An 18,624-nucleotide genomic window follows, 5' to 3' on the forward strand; every position below is an offset into this window, starting at 1 on the left:
CATCTGTAAATTTGGAGGTAATACTTGGGTCCCTCATCCAAATCATTAATATATAATGTGAACAGTTGGGGTCCTAGCACGGATCCCTGTGGTACCCCACTGTTGTTTTATGTAATTTGGAATAACACAAGCTGCCACTTGATGCAGTTTTGAGTAAAAGATGCTCCAGACTTTGAAGTGAGTTCAATGTGTTTTATTGAACTATTAGCACAGTTCTCAATGAGTTTGACTCTCTGCTCATCTAAATGTACAGTAAGAAGTCCTACAACACCAGGTTAAAGTCCAACAGGTTTATTTCGATGTCACTAGCTTTCGGAGCGCTGCTCCTTCCTCAGGTGAATGAAGAGGTACGCGCGTCCTGAAGGCCGCCTTGGAGAACGCTTACCCGGAGATCAGAGGCTGAATGCCCTTGACTGCTGAAGTGTTCCCTGACTGTAAGGGAACATTCCTGCCTGGTGATTGTCGCGTGATGTCCGTTCATTTGTTGTCGCAGCGTCTGCATGGTCTCGCCAATGTACCACGCTTCGGGACATCCTTTCCTGCAGCGTACGAGGACGACAACGTTGGCCGAGTCGCACGAGTATGTACCGCGTACCTGGTGGGTGGTGTTCTCACGTGTAATGGTGGTATCCATGTCGATGATCTGGCACGTCTTGCAGAGATTACCATGACAGGGTTGTGTGGTGTCGTGGTCACTGTTCTGAAGGCTGGGTAGTTTGCTGCAAACAATGGTTTGGTTGCACGGCTGTTTGAAGGCAAGTAGTGGGGATGACCTTGGCAAGATGTTCATCTTCATCGATGACGTGTTGAAGGCTGTGAAGAAGATGTTGCAGTTTCTCCGCTCCGGGTTAGTATTGGACGACGAAGGGTATTCTGTCGGTTGTGTCCCATGTTTGTCTTCTCAGGAGGTCGGTGCGGTTTTTTTGCTGTGGCGCGTTGGAACTGTCGATCGATGAGTCGAGCGCCATATCCCGTTCGTACAAGGGCATCTTTCAACGTCTGTAGATGTCTGTTACGCTCCTCCTCGTCTGAGCAGATCCTGCGTATACGGAGCGCTTGTCCATAGGGGGATGGCTTCTTTAATGTGTTTAGGGTGGAAGCTGGAGAAGTGGAGCATCGTGAGGTTATCCGTGGGTTTGCGGGAAAACGAAATGCTGAGGTGACCGTCCTTGATGGAGACGAGTGCGTCCAAGAATACAACTGATTTTGGAGAGTAGTCCATGGTGAGTCTGATGGTTGGATGGAACTTATTGATGTCATCGTGTAGTCGTTTCAGTGATTCTTCGCCGTGGGTCCAAAGGAAAAAAATGTCATCGATGTATCTGGTGTGTAAAACGTCGGTTGAAGGTCCTGTGCGGTGAGTAGGTCTTGTTCAAACTTGTGCATGAAGATGTTGACGTATTGGGGTGTGAATTTGGTCCCCATGGCTGTTCCGTGCATCTGGATGACGAACTTGTTGTTGAAGGTGAAGACGTTGTGATCCAGAATGAAGTGGATGAGTTGCAGAATTGCATCTGGAGATTGGCAGTTGTCGGTGTTGAGCACGGAGGCTGTTGCAGCAATGCCGTCATCATGGGGGATGCTGGTATAGAGTGCCGAGACGAACATTGTGACGAGGAATGTTCCTGGTTCAACTGGTCCATGGGTGCTGAGTTTCTGTAGGAAGTCCATCATGTCGCAACAGAAGCTGGGCGTACCTTGTACGATGGGTTTCAAGATGCCCTCGATGTAGCCAGAGAGGTTCTCACATAGGGTCCCATTGCCTGAAACGATAGGGCGGCCTGGTGTGTTGGCCTTGCGTATTTTCGGGAGGCAGTAGAGATCTCCAATGCGGGGAGTACGTGGGATGAGAGCACGTAGGGTGCTCTGAAGATCTGGATCCAAGGTCTTGATCAGTCTGTCAAGTTGGCAGATGTGTTCCTTTGTCGGATCTGCGGGTAACCGTCTGTAGTGTTCTTGGTTGTTCAGTTGTCGGTATACTTCTTTGCAGTAGTCCGTTCTGTTCAGTATGACAGTGGCCCCTCCTTTGTCTGCTGGTTTGATGACGATGCTGCGGTTGGTCTTGAGTGCGGATGGCATTGCGTTGTACTTGGGTGACGTTCAGGGCTGTCTTGTGAATGCGACTGATGAATCTGGCATTGACGCGACTCCTGACGGCTTGAGCATACATGTCAAGTCTAGGGCAGCGGCCTTCCGGAGGGGTCCAATTCGGCTCTTTCCTCTTCGGTTGCCGCACCGCAGATCTCTTGGTCTGCTGTTCTGGTTCATTGATAGTCTGCTTGGGTTCGCTGTTGGCCTCGCTGTTTCTTCTTGTGGAAGAATTCCCAGAGCCTCATTCGCCTGATGAATTCCTCCGTGTCTGCCGCGAGACTGATGGGGTCCATTTTGGAGGTGGTGCAGAAATTGAGCCCTCTGCTGAGGACTTCGATTTAGTCTGGTTCAAGGGTGTAGTCTGACAAGTTGACAATAGATTTCCCTGTATTGTTTTCTACTGTGGTACCGGGGGTGGCTTGGTTGCTGCTGGTGGTGATGCAGAGGTTCTCAAGCTTCCTGTTCTTGGTATGCATATAGGTGGCATAGTATTGTTGTCTCATCTGTTCGGCGGTGTTCCGCAGCTGGTCTGCTGCGTCCTGAGCGCAAGTTGAGAATATGGCCTCTATCTTGGTTTCCAGGTTGCGTCGTCTGCTGTAGAGCTGGCGGACGATGTGGTTGAGGAGTGCGAGAGAGGTGCGATGGCAGTGTCTCTCAGCGTAGTCTGTGTTGTAGGTCGACTTGAGTGGGTTTGTGATCTGTAGCCCTTTCGGGATCTTGTCTGCTTTCTTGCATCTTTGTAGAAACTTAATGTCAGTGTCTATATGTGCGATTTTCCTGGAGATCCTCTCCACTTTGAGCCGGCAGTTTGCGGTGTCGATGGTAGCCATGATGTGGAGATGCCGGAGTTGGACTGGGGTGAGCACAGTAAGAAGTCTTACAACACCAGGTTAAAGTCGAAACAAATATATGTTTCTGGAACATACATCTTCATTCACCTGAGGAAGGAGCAGCGCTCCAAAAGCTAGTGATATCGACACAAACCTGTTGGACTTTAACCTGGTGTTGCAAGACTTCTTACTGTGCTCACCCCAGTCCAACACCGGCATCTCCACATCAATCTAAATGTAGTAACTCAGTCTAACTGAATCAGCCTTACTCTGAGCCACGTGCTGGGGTGTGATGCTGAGGATATACCCTGTCTCACTCTGTAGATGTTGGTCTGTGGAAAGAGGTGGGGTGTGAGTGTCTCATCCCTTTTACAGTGAGATACCACCCCCGAGTGTCCTGACTGCTCATTGGTCATGGCCTATTCTGTGTTCATTAGCTGCATGTTTGCATATTATGACACCCACTAGTCACTGCCTGCCAATCGGAAAAAGACCCATTTATTCCAACTCTTTGCTTCCCGTCTGCTAACCAGCTTTCTATCCGTCTCAAGACATTACCCACAATCCCATGCACTTTAACTTTACATAGTAATCTGCTATGTGAAACCTTGTCAAAAGCCTTCTGCAAATCTAAATAAACCACATCCACCTGTGTTCTCCCTGGTCAACTCTGCTGGTGAAATGAAATGAAAATCGCTTATTGGCAAATGAAGGGACCGTGAAAAGCCCCCAGCCGCCACATTCCTGCACCTGTTCGGAGAAGCTGGTATGGGAATTGAACCGTGCTGCTGGCCTGCCTCGGTCTGCTTTCAAAGCCAGCGATTTAGCCCTGTGCTAAACCAGACCCGGTTAAATCTTCAAAGAATTCTCGTAGATTTGTCAAGCATGGATTTCCCTTTCATACCTGATCCAGCAATGCTGCCTTCCATGTTAGACTGGAAACCTGTAGAACATTCTCCTGAACACAATTTAGCAACTCTTCGCATTATAATTACCCAAAAGTAGAAAAAGACCCTCATTATAATTACGATATTCATTTTCCACCTCAATTTTCTTGCAAATGTGTTTGTACATTTTTTCCATTGGTTGGAGACCTGTAGAATTCACCCTGTAGTATATTGGTACAGCTATTACTCTAATGCTGAAATCATTCCATCCATATCCCAATTGCACAACCCTTTACTGTAAACCATGAGGGGGCAGTAGGTTCAGAATCACGATTCTCTGACATCATTAAGAATATGGTCACAGGTGCATTTGGTTATCTGGAAAGGTTAAGAATGGCCCATCTCAGTCATCCTCGAACTGTCTCATGCACCTCCTTGAATGTTGCCTTGATGTGACAATAGGCCACATCATCCTGGACACAAAATGAAGATTTGCCCAGTTAGAGTCTTCATCATATAGTGTAGTATCCATTCACCAGTTCTGAAATTATGGTGGGGGGTGATTTCAGAACTGTAACAATTATTTGCTGCCATGTGTGAAAACAGTGAAAGGTAAATGTTGCATGATCTGGCTGCCTCCAAATACACCGCTTTGGCTAATCAGTGACAGCCACTGTGCCATCAGTGCCTAAAGAGATAAAGGATGGACTTGGAATTAGGACAGTACCTTTCAGAACACAATAATCCTATTAGTTATGGAGATAAGCTGATACCGTAATGCTGTATCAATGAGCGCATCATCCCTCAAGCACTGCAGGCTTTATGCAGCAATCACTGAGGCTTGCAGTGAATTTCAACAGCAGTGTACCGAACTGCACAATATTCTGTACTGAGCCACACAATATTCAGTCATTTGCATGAAGATTAAAATATGCTCTCTCTGAACACTAACTCCACTGCAAGTTGGCTATATTTGGTATAGTTAAAACATAAATGCCACCACAGCTCCAGAGGCTGCACTACCCTTTGAGGGGGGAGAGCTGACTGGTGGTGATTTAACCGGAGGTCAATGCACCTCAGTCAAGGTGTAAAGTCGATAAAGTGGGACCTTCATGAATAACCTCAGCTGGTATGGCAATTGAACCTGCGCGGTTGTCATCGCTCGGTATCATCAACCAGCCATCCGGCCAACTGAGCAAACCGACATGCAATGCAAAGATCTATTAACCATCCTGTGTTAGCTGTTCTAACTGGAGCTCCAGCAGTCCATTCCATTGTACCCTTATTGCATACATTAAGTTGTCACTGATTGGGGCAATAGGACAGGTACTAGCTTACTGCTAGCTGAAACATCTCTATTTTGGCACCAACTCGAGTTAGGATCGGAACAGGTCAGTTTATATCTCAGTTATATCATGTCCCCAAAATCCCATGCCCTTAATGGCATTGGATAACTGCACAATATTCTGCCCTTTCCCTACATGGGCCAGTGGGGAGGGGATCTGGCAGCCCCCAGCCTTACTAGCATCACATTTATTGTGCTTTAGTCAATTCTTCAGCACCGACCCATTTCCAACCATCGATTCCCAAAATAGCAGAATCTTCATTCATCATCTGTCTCCATGATCTATTTACATTTCATTATTTTAAGAGACAATAGGCAGCCCTTTTCATATCATTTCACTACTTGACTTATCTCCAAAGCTTCTACACTCCCTTGAACATATGACTCAACACATTACCTCAGTTACCCTGCCTATGTAATTTACTACCTGCCTGCCTCTTCCCCTACCTATGTAATTTACTACTTAGTGACATGACGATAGCAACACCTTTCTTCCAGGGAATAGACTGATTGCTGAAGGACCCTCTAGAGTGTCCAGTTTAATGGAAAACCCCATTAGGTATTTAGTTTCATACTTTTCAATAGGCGCCGATACAAAAAGCAGCACTGCAGATTTGTTCACCTTCGTTTGGAGATAGTCATGGGAGACTTTTTTCTTCAGTTGCCTCCTGTAATTTAAGCCACCTGCTTTCCAGGAGACATCATTTGCCTCCAGGAGTAGATTTGTTTATTTATTCAATTTAGAGCACTCAATTAAGGGGCAATTTAACGCTAACGCTGATGGTGCACTCACCTCCACTTCCACTGGCGTGGAGGCGAGTGGACAGCCAGGTGGCCAGAAGGCTGAGGGAAAGACCAACAGGGCAATTCGCCAGACGTCAGGTTTGGATCCTTCTGACCCTTTTGACGCGGACTGACCCAGTGCCCCTGGCTACTGACTCGGGTGTAGCTGTTACGCCTCACCCCACCATTACCCAGCAACACCCTCAGCCCGGATCCATTTCATCATCGGATGCCGAGCCCGGTGATACTTCTGCACAGGTCCCTGTGGGTGGCGGTAATGAGGTGCGTGACCTCGAACCAGAGGGTGCTTTGTCCCAGCCACAAAATCTGGGGAGAAGCATTGAGGGACAAGGAGTCAGCCTGGATAGGCCTCCAGAGATAGAGGTCTCCCCGGCGTGTGACCCTCTCCCCCGCAAACAGCGTCACTGCAGGTTCTTTTCCATAGATGTCACGCCCAGTCCCCAAAAGAAAGGAGGCGGGGGATAGTGAGGAAATCCGAGCAGGATGCTTTGGGGTTGGACAGGACCAGAGAGTCCATTCCACCCAGTACAATTTAGCACCCCAGACTTGAATTTCTCAGGGGAGGGGGGTCAGCGATAACCCCCTGCTTCTCAGTGAGTTATAGTTTGGAAGACCCTCTGCCCCAATCGCCGTCTTCTGGCAGCTCTGCCGTCATCCCGGACCAGTTTCCGGAGTTATTCTTGGGGCCTTCCAGTGACCAGATGGCGAGGGTGGAGCAGGCATCTGGCTCCCACTGGCCTGGGACCCCGGGAGGAGCCTGCGGAGATCCCGCCTGTCGATGATTCTGGTGGCGGCTGGGTTGGTTGGTGGGCCAGTGTCGCCCGTCGCACTCAAGTGTAGTGGATTTGGGCCCGGAGGGGGACTCTCCAAAGGCTGTCAGCTGCCCAGAGTCAGAAGCGGAGGGTGCACACGAGGCTCTCTGCAGTGGGGCTCGTGCCAGAGTCCCTCACCCCCTTTGGGGTCTCCTGAAATCTAGCACATCATAATTGAAGATTCTTGTTTTTTCTGCCTCCGTAGATAGTCCAAGCAGTGTCCTATAGCCCCCCCCTCCGGGTAGATAGTTCAATCAATGTCCTATAGGGTCCCCCGGCCCCCACCCCTCCCCTCCACCCAGACTCCCTTCCTCCCCACCACCCTCCTTTCCCCTCTTTCCCTACCACCCCCCTTCCTTTCCCTTCTGTTGGTACAGAGGCGAGGGTATCTGGTCTCTCCAGTGCAAAGTTTAGTGCTTGTACCATTTGGTTTTTGTACAACTGTGTTGTGAACTGTTTTAATAATCAGAGTATCCATCCCCCTCCCCGTACATTGGTACTGAGGGGAGGGTACCCTGTTTCTCCAACGGGAAATTAGTGTTTGTACCGTTTGGCTCTGTATATATTTTCTACTGTTTTAATAAAACGATATGGCCAATCCACCTGCACATCTTTTGCTTGTGTGGGTGAAACCCACGCAGACATAGGGAGAATGTGCAAACACCACACGGTCAGTGACCCAGGGCCGGGATTCGAACCCGGGAGCTTTGTTTATTTTAAATGGAATGGTACCAGATCTGACCAGCACAAGGAAAACATCACTCTCCAGCAAGGAGCAAGCCCCAAAACCGTTGAACATCAACATTGCAACATCAGCTCTCACCAAATCTAGTGATGTTGGGCCAATGCAAAAGTGAGGGTTGGTATAAAGCCACAACACTGTGCCTAGAGCCCAACCAACACACTTCCATTGCAAAACATTTCATTTAAAAAATTTCCAGGTGCCATACTACTGTGTCAAATATTGTAGCTCCAAACACACTTCATATACATTGGTGTAGGGTGGCATGGTGTGGCAGTGGTTAGTACTGCTGCCTCACAGTGCCGAGGACCTGGGTTCAATCCCAGCCCCGGGTCACTGCCCGTGTGGAGTTTGCACATTCTCCCCATGTCTGCTTGGGTCTCACCCACACAACCCAAAGATGTGCAGGGTAAGTGGATTGGCCAAACTAAAATTGCCCCTTAATTGAATCACTAAAACAAAAATATACATATCATTTTAGAATTAAGGTAGCAAAAAACAATAAAAGTTAATGTTGCTCAAGTCTGCAGTCAAGGAATTTCAGATAGCAACTAGCCCTGCCACCAAAATCTTTTCACAGCTGCCACAATGGCAGCAGCTCCTTTCGGTGTTAACTAATCCTGTGAAGCTATGTCACAAGTCTAACATGACCAACAGCCAGTCATTCAGTTTATGATATCAGTTAACAACTCAGTGAGATAAGTATTTACATAGTGAGAAGTTAAAAGCTTTTCAGTAATTTTATGAATTGGTCTTCTTGGGATCAGATTGGGGCATTCAACAATTTCAAATAAAAAAACCAGTACTGTTGAATCGAGTAAAGCACATTAGTTTGGTGATGCAAATGTTGACTGGGGTTGCCAGATGGGGGAGACATACTGTATGTACATCATCTCACCAGCTGCTTGGTTCACCCAACCTTTTATCTTCGGTACTCTTTTCACACAAATGCCAACTCTTGCAGACAGATTCAGGCTCTCAAGTTTGCACAGCTTGGACTGAAGTAGCAAAGGCCATTCCTTGTTGTCACTATTGGAAAGGTTTCTATTTCAAAAGTGCTTTGTAACAATGAAAACCGGTTTCGTTGGGCCCTACACAACTCTGTCCTGATGATGTTCCTACTGCAGAATGCATTCATTTTGCATGAAAGATACACCAACCCAGTCAGAATGCTGCCATAGCTAGAGAATGTCTACCGCAAAGACTGTTGCAGCCTATTCTGAGAATTAAACATTGTACAACTTACCAAAGTCAGGCATTCAGTGTATTTGCCTATGGGTGGGGCAAGCTTGGAGGAAGTCACTTCCTCCGCGTCCTCCAAATTCCTACATGCTTACAAAGGATACATCCAAGATAAATTATTAAAGTAAATCAATTGGGAGATTGTTAAATGCCAAAAACATTTGTTATAAGAAATAATTTTTTAAAAGGAATAAATCCTTCAACATGTTGCCTCCTAAATGTGATTTATATTCTCTGTAACTACGTTTGAACCTTTTCAGTTGGGTTTCTATCCTTGCCATGGTATACACAGCCCAAACCATAGTCAATAATGACCACCCTCTAGTTCGGCCAAGATGCACTATCCTTCATTCTTCTCAACCAGTTAGCAGCCTTTGACATGGCCAATACTCCAGACTGTTCTGAACCTTGGGTGTCCTATTTGACCCCAAACTTAAACTTCGCATTACATATTCCATCCATCAAGTCACACATTTTTGCACCTGCTTCAGCCCAAGTGCTGCTGAAATCTTCACTGTTACCTACAGACTTGACTATTCGAATGATCTGCTGGCTGGCCTCATCTTCTACCAATCAAACTGGAGATCATCCAAGACTGATGCCTGTATCTTAACTCAGATCAAGTTGCATTCTGTTCACCCAACATTCCTGTGCTCACCGACACTCTCCCTATCCACCAAACGCCTTGATCATAAAATTCTCATCCTCATGTTCAAAACATGCCAAGATCTTGGCCCTCTCTGTAACCACCTCCACCCCATGTCATCAAATAAAGAAAAAAGTAAAGATTTATAAAAACCCAAGTATGAAGCATTTGTTCGAGTAGTACCTTTCAGAATGAAAAGGAAACAGAAAATGCTGGATAAGCTCAGCAGGCCTGGCAGCATGTGCAGAGGGAAACACGGTTAACGCTTCAAGTCCATTGACCCTTCTACAGAACAGCTGAGTTTATCCAGCATTTTCTATTTTTATTTCCGATTTCCAGCATCTGCAGTATTTTCAGAATGACAAGGCTATATTGAAGCAAGCCAACAGCAACAAAAGCATTCAGTCACAATCTAGTTCTCAGATGTCACTAAAGTTTTTAATATCATACTGAACTTTACAGTTTTGCTGGAAATATTCCAAGGATGTGTTTTTATCTAGAACGTAGGATTACCTTAAAATGTACTTTACAAGTTTCCTTAACTCCATTTATAGGATTTAAGAACGGTCTTGGACAATCAGTTTACATACTACAGGAATGCACACATGAAGCACCCATTTGGACACGACATATTTCCAAAGGTTTTTCCTACTCTTCAGTTTACAAGCCTGCATTTTTAATCCAGGGAGACTCAATCAACTAGAATTTGGCAACAAAGGATCTTCTTTGGTGATTAACAAGCTGCTGCTAAAAAGGAAAGTAAACATCTTCAAAGAGACAAAGGGGAGCTTGCCAGTTAGCCTTTTTTTATTAAAAAAAAACACACGGTTAAAATCAGGAAGCCTGCCCAGCTTTAAAGCTAGCTTGGAATTTACAAGATTGGAAGGTGATGGAGTGTGCATACTTTGGAGGATGATATCACAGTCCAAACTGGCGCATGGTGTATCCCTATGGAATGCTATTCTTGGGGCCAGGTTTGCCTAATTATGTCTGTCCCTGAGAGTTTGAATATAGACTGGTGCTAAGAAAAATGCATTTAAAAGACAGAAATGAGAACTCCACCTTTCTCAATTTGTCCAAACTCTACCAACATACCTTACATGGGACTGGAAGACAACTACTTGCTTTCAAAAATGCTTGATCCACCCATAACAGTGTGGCAGCTCAGTAACACAGTGATGCACGGCTTCAATACGTCAAGGCAAAGTGCAGCAGAATTAGAAGTTAGTACCTCAAGACTGCAGTTTCAAGGAATGTGCTTAGCAGTTTCAACTGCAAGGTTCACCACCATATCCATGCCAGGTGACTGACACTTTTCTCAGGGAGCACAGACCCCTACTGGCAAGTTTAAGTCTAAGTCAGGGAGACTATCTTTGGCGCTCTTCGAAAACAAGCCTCAAGATAATTCAACCAACACCAAGAATTTATACATAAACAGGAGATTTTGCATGTCCTGCAAAGTTCCTTGGGCTCAGCGTCGTAGAATTTACAGTGCAGGGAGCCATTCGGCCCATCAGGTCTCCACCAGCCCTTGGAAATAGCACCCTATCCCCGGGTGGAAGAATGTGGCTTGATGTCTTGTGTAACAAGGTAAAAGCTAGAGGAAAAAAACCAAAAGGCAAATTCCCAACAAACGGTTTTATCGAACACAAAATTACACTGACGTAATCAATGGAGGCTATAAAGACAACGTGTTTCAGTTCTTTCTAACCTAGTGCACCGAGTTCTCTGGTTGTGTGATTTACCATTCCCTTGTTGAATTAGTTCAGTCTCATTGAAATTATCCCCTCTCCAGTTGGAGGATACAAGGACAGCAACTTTTCTCTCTCTCCCCGTACCATCCAACACATTATGCTCTGACCTACATTGAAACGAAGGCCGTCATTCAGCACAGATGCAGGCAGTGTGCACAAAATCAGAAGATGAAAAGCACCACGACTCCGTTATCATCATCGCACACTCTAATAGATGGTTCATTAATAAATCATACACTAAACGTTTTCATTTCACAGGCAGCAAGACTAGCGCAATAACTTAATAAACTGCACTGAATGAATGATCCTTAACCATGTAAACTGGGAGGCTGTAGATCTGGTTGGACCCCTTTGGTGAGCATTAAAGACACCAAGTTGCGTCGAATGCATTTTCTAAAAAGGAGTGCATTTCAGTTTAGTATTTACACCGAGACCAAATTTAAAACCCAGCCCAGTCACCACCATGGGACCGGCCACCGGCCCAGGGACCATTAATCCACACACAGGGTTCCTGAACAGCAATCCCTCATTTCGCAAAACCAACACCGGACCGAAACATTGGAAGGTGAGCAAGGGTGACCCGTCCTGCGCCGCTCTCTTACCTGCTCCGCTCCATAGCTGCTGGCGATCTGGCAGAAATCCTCCAGCCGGATCAGTCCTTCCCCGGCCACATCAAACATGTCGAACACCACCCGCAGCCGGTCGCACTCCCCCGACTCAAACCCCAGGCTCCCGGCCCCCTCCGGCCCCAGGGGCTGTAGCCCCAGCCCCGGGCTCCCGCCCCCCTCCGGCCCCGGGGGCTGTAGCTCCAGCCCCGGGCACCCGGCCCCCTCCGGCCCCGGGGCAGGCTCCATGAGCGACTGCTGGCGGCTCCCCGATCACGGGGAGTCGATCCGCTTCATCCCCGTCCCCTTTCTCCCAGCTTCTCTCACTCGGGCCCCGGTATTTCGGACTCCCTCTCCCCGGGCTCCCTCACTCTATCCCTTGGCCGCTCGGCGCCGCCATGACTCGGATCAGCAGCGATGACGTTATCACCCTTCCATCGCGCCCGCGCCGCCCTAGAGACGCTACATAGCAACCACCCGGCTGCCGGCACCTCAACGCCTAACTGAGCATGCCCGGCTGCCGGCACCTCAACCCCCCTAACTGAGCATGCCCGGCTGCCGGCACCTCAACCGCTAACTGAGCATGTCCGGCTGCCAGCACCTCAACCCCTAATGGAGCATGTCCGGCTACTGGCAACTCAACCCCTAACTGAGCATGCCCGGCTGCCGGCACCTCAACCCCCCTAACTGAGCATGCCCGGCTGCCGGCACCTCAACCCCCCCCCCCTAACTGAGCATGCCCAGCTGCCGGCACATCAACCCCCTAACTGAGCATGCTCGGCCGCAGCACGTGTATGGCTGTTATTCCCCTCCCTCACAAAGTTAAAGGTCTCGGCGCCTTCAAAAGAGCCCATCCCTAGATCGTTCCTTACCCGAATCTCCAGGTGAATTACCGACAGCGGAATGTGAGAAAAGATGAGGATTAGTTCAACTTTTGACACCGGGCCTGGAGACCAACCTCCAGACAACCAATATCCCCACAACACATGGGCTCGGAGGGCTGAGGATTTCAAGGGCCCAATCAGCCAGATCTTCATTTCAAACTGAAGCTGCTGACCAGACTAATAACGATGCGAATTCCGCTGACTGGGAAAATAAAAGCTCCCTCTAAAGTTTCTTTACAGCGGTCCCGCCACTTGCTGCATCGGTTGAAGGTTTCGCCATCCTGGATCTTAGGGCCGAAAAAATGAATGAACGGCATTAAAATGTGGTTGAATATTCACCTTGAAATGTGCCATGGTACCGCAGAGTGTCATGTGGCGGTCAGAAACAGCTCTCGGATATAAGCTGCCGCTCCTGCTCTTATTGGTTAAATGCTGACCCGTTCCTCTCATTGGTTTAGTGAGGTAGAGGCGCAGTCCACCCCCTCCGCGGGCCCAGCTTTCCCTCTCGATTTGTGGAGAGAGAAACATTTCAAGAGGTCCTTCTCAGCCAGACCCTCGGAGTTGAGGATGACTAAAATTGAGTTCTCAGGTGCCCAATGCAGCTCCTAAAGTCTCTGCCACCAGTGGGGCAGGCGCTGGTTGAAGGAGCAAGTGGATGGGGTGCCCGGGTTGCCACGTGTTCCTTTGTCTCATTGCGGCATGGTGGCACAGTGGTTAGCACTGCTGCCTCACAGCGCCAGGGACCCGGGTTTAATTCCCGCCTCGGGTGACTGTGCAGTTTGCACTTTCTCCCCATGTCTGCGTGGGCTTCCTCTGGGTGCTCCGGTTTCCTCCCCCAGACCAAAGATGTGCAGGTTAGGTGGATTGGCCATGCTAAATTGACCAGTACTGTCCAAAAAAGATTAGGTGGGGTTGCTGGGTTACGGGGATAGGATGGAGGCGTGGGCTTAGGTTGGGTGCTCTTTTCAAGGACCGATGCAGTTTTGATGGGCCGAACGGCCTCCTTCTGCACTGTAAATTCTATGAGACTCGAAGTGTACAGCTCTTTCCCAGATGGTTTTCCTCCGCTTTGGGCGGTCTTGGGCCAGGGATTCCCAGGTGTCAGTGGGGATGTTGCACTTTTTCAAGGAGGCTTTAAGGGTGTCCTTGAAGTGTTTCCTCTGCCTTCCTGGGGCTCACTTGCCATGTCAAAGCGGCAAGTAGAGTACTTGTTTCGGGAGTCTCGTGCCAGGCATGCAAGTGATGTGGCCCGCCAGGAGAGCTGATTAAGCATGGTAAATGTTTCAATCCTGGGGATATCGGCCTGGGCGAGAATACTGACGTTGGTGCACATATCCTGCTACTGGATTTGCAGGATCTTGCGGTGGCAATGCTAGTGGTATTCCTCCAGGGTTTTGAGATGCCTTCTGTACATAGTCCATGTCTCTGAGCTATATAAGAGGGTGGGTGTCATTACTGCTCTGTAGACCATGAGCTTGGTGCCGGGTCTCAGGTCCAGGGTTTCAAACACTCTCTTTCTCAGGCAAACAGATGCTGTGCTAGCAAACTGAAAGCAATGTTGAATCTCATTGTTGATGTCTGCCCTTGTTGACAGTAGGTTCCCAAGGTATGAAAAGTGGTCCATGTTGTCCAAGGCCTCATCGTGGATTTTGATAACCAGGAGGCAGTGTTGTGCAGTGAGGGCAGGTTGTTTAGTGTAAGGTCCATGCACTCATACACCTCGGTGAAGATGTTGACGATGGCTTGGAGCGCAGCCTCCGAGTCTGCACAGGCGCAAGCATCGTCTGCGATGGTACAACCTTGGATCTGGCCTGCAAGTGGTGGATGCCATGTACAAAATTTGGTGCAGTTCCCTGCATTTCTCATGTCGTTGCTGTGTGTGAGGATCATGTCTGTTGTGCCCCTTGGTGGGCGGAATCTGCAATGGACCTCTGGGAGGAGTTCTTCAGGCAGAGGGAGAAGACAATTAAGGAGGATTCTTGCAATGACCTTCCCTGTGGCCAACAGCAGGGAAATTCCTCTGAGGTTACTGCAGCCGGACATGTCACCGTTCTTGAAAATGGTCACAATTACGGCATCTCTGAGATCTCCTGGCATGTTATCCTCACGGGTGATACGCACATCCGTTTCAGGAGGTCCATGAAATGAACCGTTAATTCTGTTCCTCTCTCCACAGAAGCTGCCAGACCTGCCGAGTATTTCCAGTATTTCATGTTTTTAATTCAGATGTCCGGTGTTCAGAGTTTTGCTTTATTTCCCTCTCATTGTTTTTTTGAGGAGGATCTCTATCATGGGTTTAACTAGTATGGAGAGAAGCTGTTATTCCCTTTCATTGGCTGGGCTGGAGAAAGCACACTCACCCCTCTTCTTTTTGTTGGTTGAAATAAGGGGTATATTTCACTTTCATCAGCTGTGTTCATTCTTTCAGTGGTTGAGTTGGAAGAGCTATACTGGCAGCAGCCCTTTCCCGACCGGGAGTGGGATAACACAAATTTCTCTGGAAGCTATGGTACGGGTTGAAAAAGCTTCCTGGCATTGACATGGCCGAGTAGGCTGGAAGAAATGTTTTGATTATCTCAGTTGTGATTGATTTTGAGTATTGGTTATGTTCACTAGTTCCGCAATGATAGTCTTCATCATCCATTGACTTAACTTGTGAGAGTGAGACTCCCATTTCTCATTATATTGTCTCCTCCTTTCATAACAATTGAGTCCTTTTGGTCCTCACCTACCATTCCGTTTGCTTTGGTCTGTCCTTCGGTCCAGGTTTTATTTTGTGAAGTTTTTCCCCCCCAGAACTCTCTTCTTAAGCCTTCTATCATCCCGTTATGTTTTCACCAGACACTTGCCCTGCAACTGAAGATGCAACACCTGTCCCATTGGCTTCTCATCATGAGGTTCCAAACTTTTTTCTTGTAAGATAGAAGGTTTCCGTATTCCCTCCAATCTGATGACAAAGTCCTCTTATATGAGGCAGACAAAAATAGGTGAGGTGAGCACTTTGCTGAATGTTAATGGTTTATCCGCAATCATGATCCTGACAAATCAGCTGATGGAGAGTCAGAGAGGAACTCGCCTGTGCATAAGTATGAAGTTCTGAGTACTGAATCTGGCACGGGATTCTGCCATTCTGGACAGCGGGACAGGTGCCGCCGGGGCCACCCACCACCGCACTTAGCCTCAAAATGGGAGAATTCCACTCTAGGTTTCTGAATCTTGGTTGGAGAAGTCTAGGGTGGTAAATTTCTCCACTTCGTTCTTCCTCCCTATTGCAAATTCCACTGATTTCAATCAGTGGAACAATGCTGCCTTAATGTCAAGGGCAGTCACTCTCACCTCACCTCTGGAGTTCAACTCTTTTGTCCCTGTTTGAACAAAGACTGTAATGAGGTCAGGAGCTGAGTGACCCTGACAGAACCCAAACTGAGCATCAATGAGCAGGTTATTCCTAAGTAAGTGCCTCTTGATAGCACTGTTGATAATCCCTTCCATCACGTTACCGATAATTGAGAATAGACTGAAAGGGTGGTAAGTGGCTGGGTGGATTTGTCCTGCTTTTTGTGTAAAGGACATACCTGGAATATTTTCCACATTGCCGGGTAAATGCCAGTTTTGTAGCTGTACTGGAACAGCTTGGCTAGTGGTACGGCAAATTCTGGAGCACCAGTCTTCAGTACTATTGCCAGAATATTGTCAGGGCCTACAGCCTTTGCAGTATCCAGTGCCTTCAGCCATTTCTTGATGTAATGTGGGGTGAATCAAATTGGCTGAAGACTGGTATCTATGATGCTGAGGACTTCTCGAGGAGACCGAGATGGATTATCCATTTGGGACTTCTAGTGAAGATTATTGCAAATTCTTCAGCCTTGTCTTTCGCACTGATGTGCTGCGCTCCTCCATCATTGAGGATGGGGATATTTTTGAAGCCTCCCCCTCCAGTGAGTTGTTTAATTGTCCACCACTATTCACGATTGTCTATCACTTGCTGCTTACGTTATTTGGCATGCAAGGAGCCCTGTGATGTAGCTTCACTAGGTTGACGTCTAATTTTTTGGTATGCCTGGTGCTGGTCCTGGCATGCCCCCCTACAATCTTCATTGAACCAGGGTTGATCCCCTCGTGGTCAAGGGATATGCTGGACCATGAGGTTACAAATTGTGGCCGAGTACAATTCTGCTGCTGCTGATGGCCCACAGTGCCTCATGGAGGCCCAGTCTTGAATAGTTAGATCTGTTCTGAATCTATCCCATTTAACATGATGGTGGTGCCACACAGCACGATCCTCAATGTGAAGATGTGACTTCATCTCCACAGAGGCTGTGCGGTGGTCACTCCACCAATACTGTCATGGACAGTTGCATCTGCGGCAGGCAGGTTGGTGAGAATGAGGACTAGTATGTTTTTCCCTTTTATTGGTTCCCTCACCACCTGGCACAGTCCCAAGTCTAGAAGTTATGTCCTTTAGGACTCAGCCAACACGGTCAATAGTGGTGCTACCGAGCCACACTTGGTGATGGACATCCAAGTCCCCCACCCAGAGTACATTCTGTGTCCTTGTCACCCTCAGTGCTTCCTCCAAGTGGTGTTCAACATGAAGGAGGACTGATTCATCAGCTGAGGATGGACAGAATGTGATCAGCAGGTTTCCTCGCCCATATTTGACCTGGACCATGAGACTTCATGGGGTCCAAAGTGAATGTTGTGAATTTCTAGGGCAACTCCCTCCTGACTGCATAGCATGCAGCCACCTCTGATTGTGATAGTGATGTCTGGGACATTATCTGTAAGGTATGATTCAGCGAGTATGACCATGCCATGCTGTTGCTTGACTAGTCTGTGAGATAGCTCTCCCAATTTTGGTAAAAGGCCCCAGATGTAGTAAGAAGGACTTTGCAGGGTTGACATGGGAGCATTTGCCATTGTCATTTCCAGGTCGCTGCCGGGTGCTCCATCAGGTCTTGTTCCTTTTTATTGACTTTGTTGCAGTTAGATACAACTGATTGGCTTGCTAGTCTATGTCAAGGGGCATTTAAGAAGCAATCAGATTGCTGTGGATCTGGAGTCACATGTAGGCCAGACGAGGTAAGGACGGCAGATTTCCTTCTCTAAAGGACATTTGTGAACTAGCTGGGTTTTTTCGACAATGGTTTCATGGTCATCATTAAACTTTAAATTCCAGATATTTATTGGATTCAATTTCCACCACCTGCCGTGGCAGAGTTTGAACCCTGGTCCCCAGAATATTACCCTGGGTCACCAGCCCAGTGACAATACTGCACTGCACTGTCTCCTTTCACTGACTTCAGACTGAGCTAGACACAGCCCCTGAACTCCCTATCATCTATGACTCCTTTCCATTTTGCAGCAGGAATATCTGCACTTTCTCTCTCTCTGCTGTCTGCCAGCCTTGAAATTAAACGGGTGCCTTGACATATTTCCCATTTCGAATGAGGGCTTTGTACAAGTGACCTTCACTTAGCATTGCAGCCCCAACCTGTTTAATGTTTGTGTTAACGATCCCCAATGAGCCACAGTAACACACACACCAGAATCTGCCATCTGCATTCATCCCCTTCCAGTAATATATGTACTATCTCTTTGACCCTTTTGGCTGTCCACGTCATGCAGCCTTGTCAGGGTCCAACTTCTCCACCTTCCATTGTTTGTCCTCTTCATCTATCTCCTTGCCCCTCTGCCTGCTGTTGTGTACCTTTACCGCTGTTGTATACCCTTCCCCAAGCATTGCATAGCCCTCCTGCCACGTTGCCCCTTAAATGTTTGCCCTTCCCCCAGCCCCTCCTTGTACATTGTCTCCATCTGCCCATTCCCAACCCCTGCGCTCACCTCGCAACCCACCCCAGGTCAAACCTCAGAGCTTTGTTACTGAGCCTGCATGAGTCCTGCAGCACAGTGCGCAGAACTGGGGAAAAGAAACCACAGTACTTCCCACCCCCAGCCGCAGTACTGATCGGAGTTGGTGAC

At 47.9% G+C, this 18,624-nt stretch overlaps 1 protein-coding gene across 1 annotated transcript in view; it reads right to left on the minus strand.

Annotated features, from left to right (window-relative positions):
• Positions 1-12,201, minus strand: part of rab11fip3 (RAB11 family interacting protein 3 (class II)) — a 158,553-nt gene extending 146,352 nt beyond the window's left edge. Inside the window, exon 1 of the mRNA XM_072481357.1 lies at positions 11,756-12,201. Within this exon, the coding sequence (XP_072337458.1) occupies positions 11,756-12,007 (252 nt within the window). The 5' untranslated portion in view covers positions 12,008-12,201. The remainder of the gene's footprint in view (positions 1-11,755) is intronic.
• Positions 12,202-18,624: the final 6,423 nt, after the last annotated feature.

Source organism: Scyliorhinus torazame, chromosome 17 (genome assembly GCF_047496885.1).
Source record: "Scyliorhinus torazame isolate Kashiwa2021f chromosome 17, sScyTor2.1, whole genome shotgun sequence".
Taxonomy (NCBI): domain Eukaryota; kingdom Metazoa; phylum Chordata; class Chondrichthyes; order Carcharhiniformes; family Scyliorhinidae; genus Scyliorhinus; species Scyliorhinus torazame.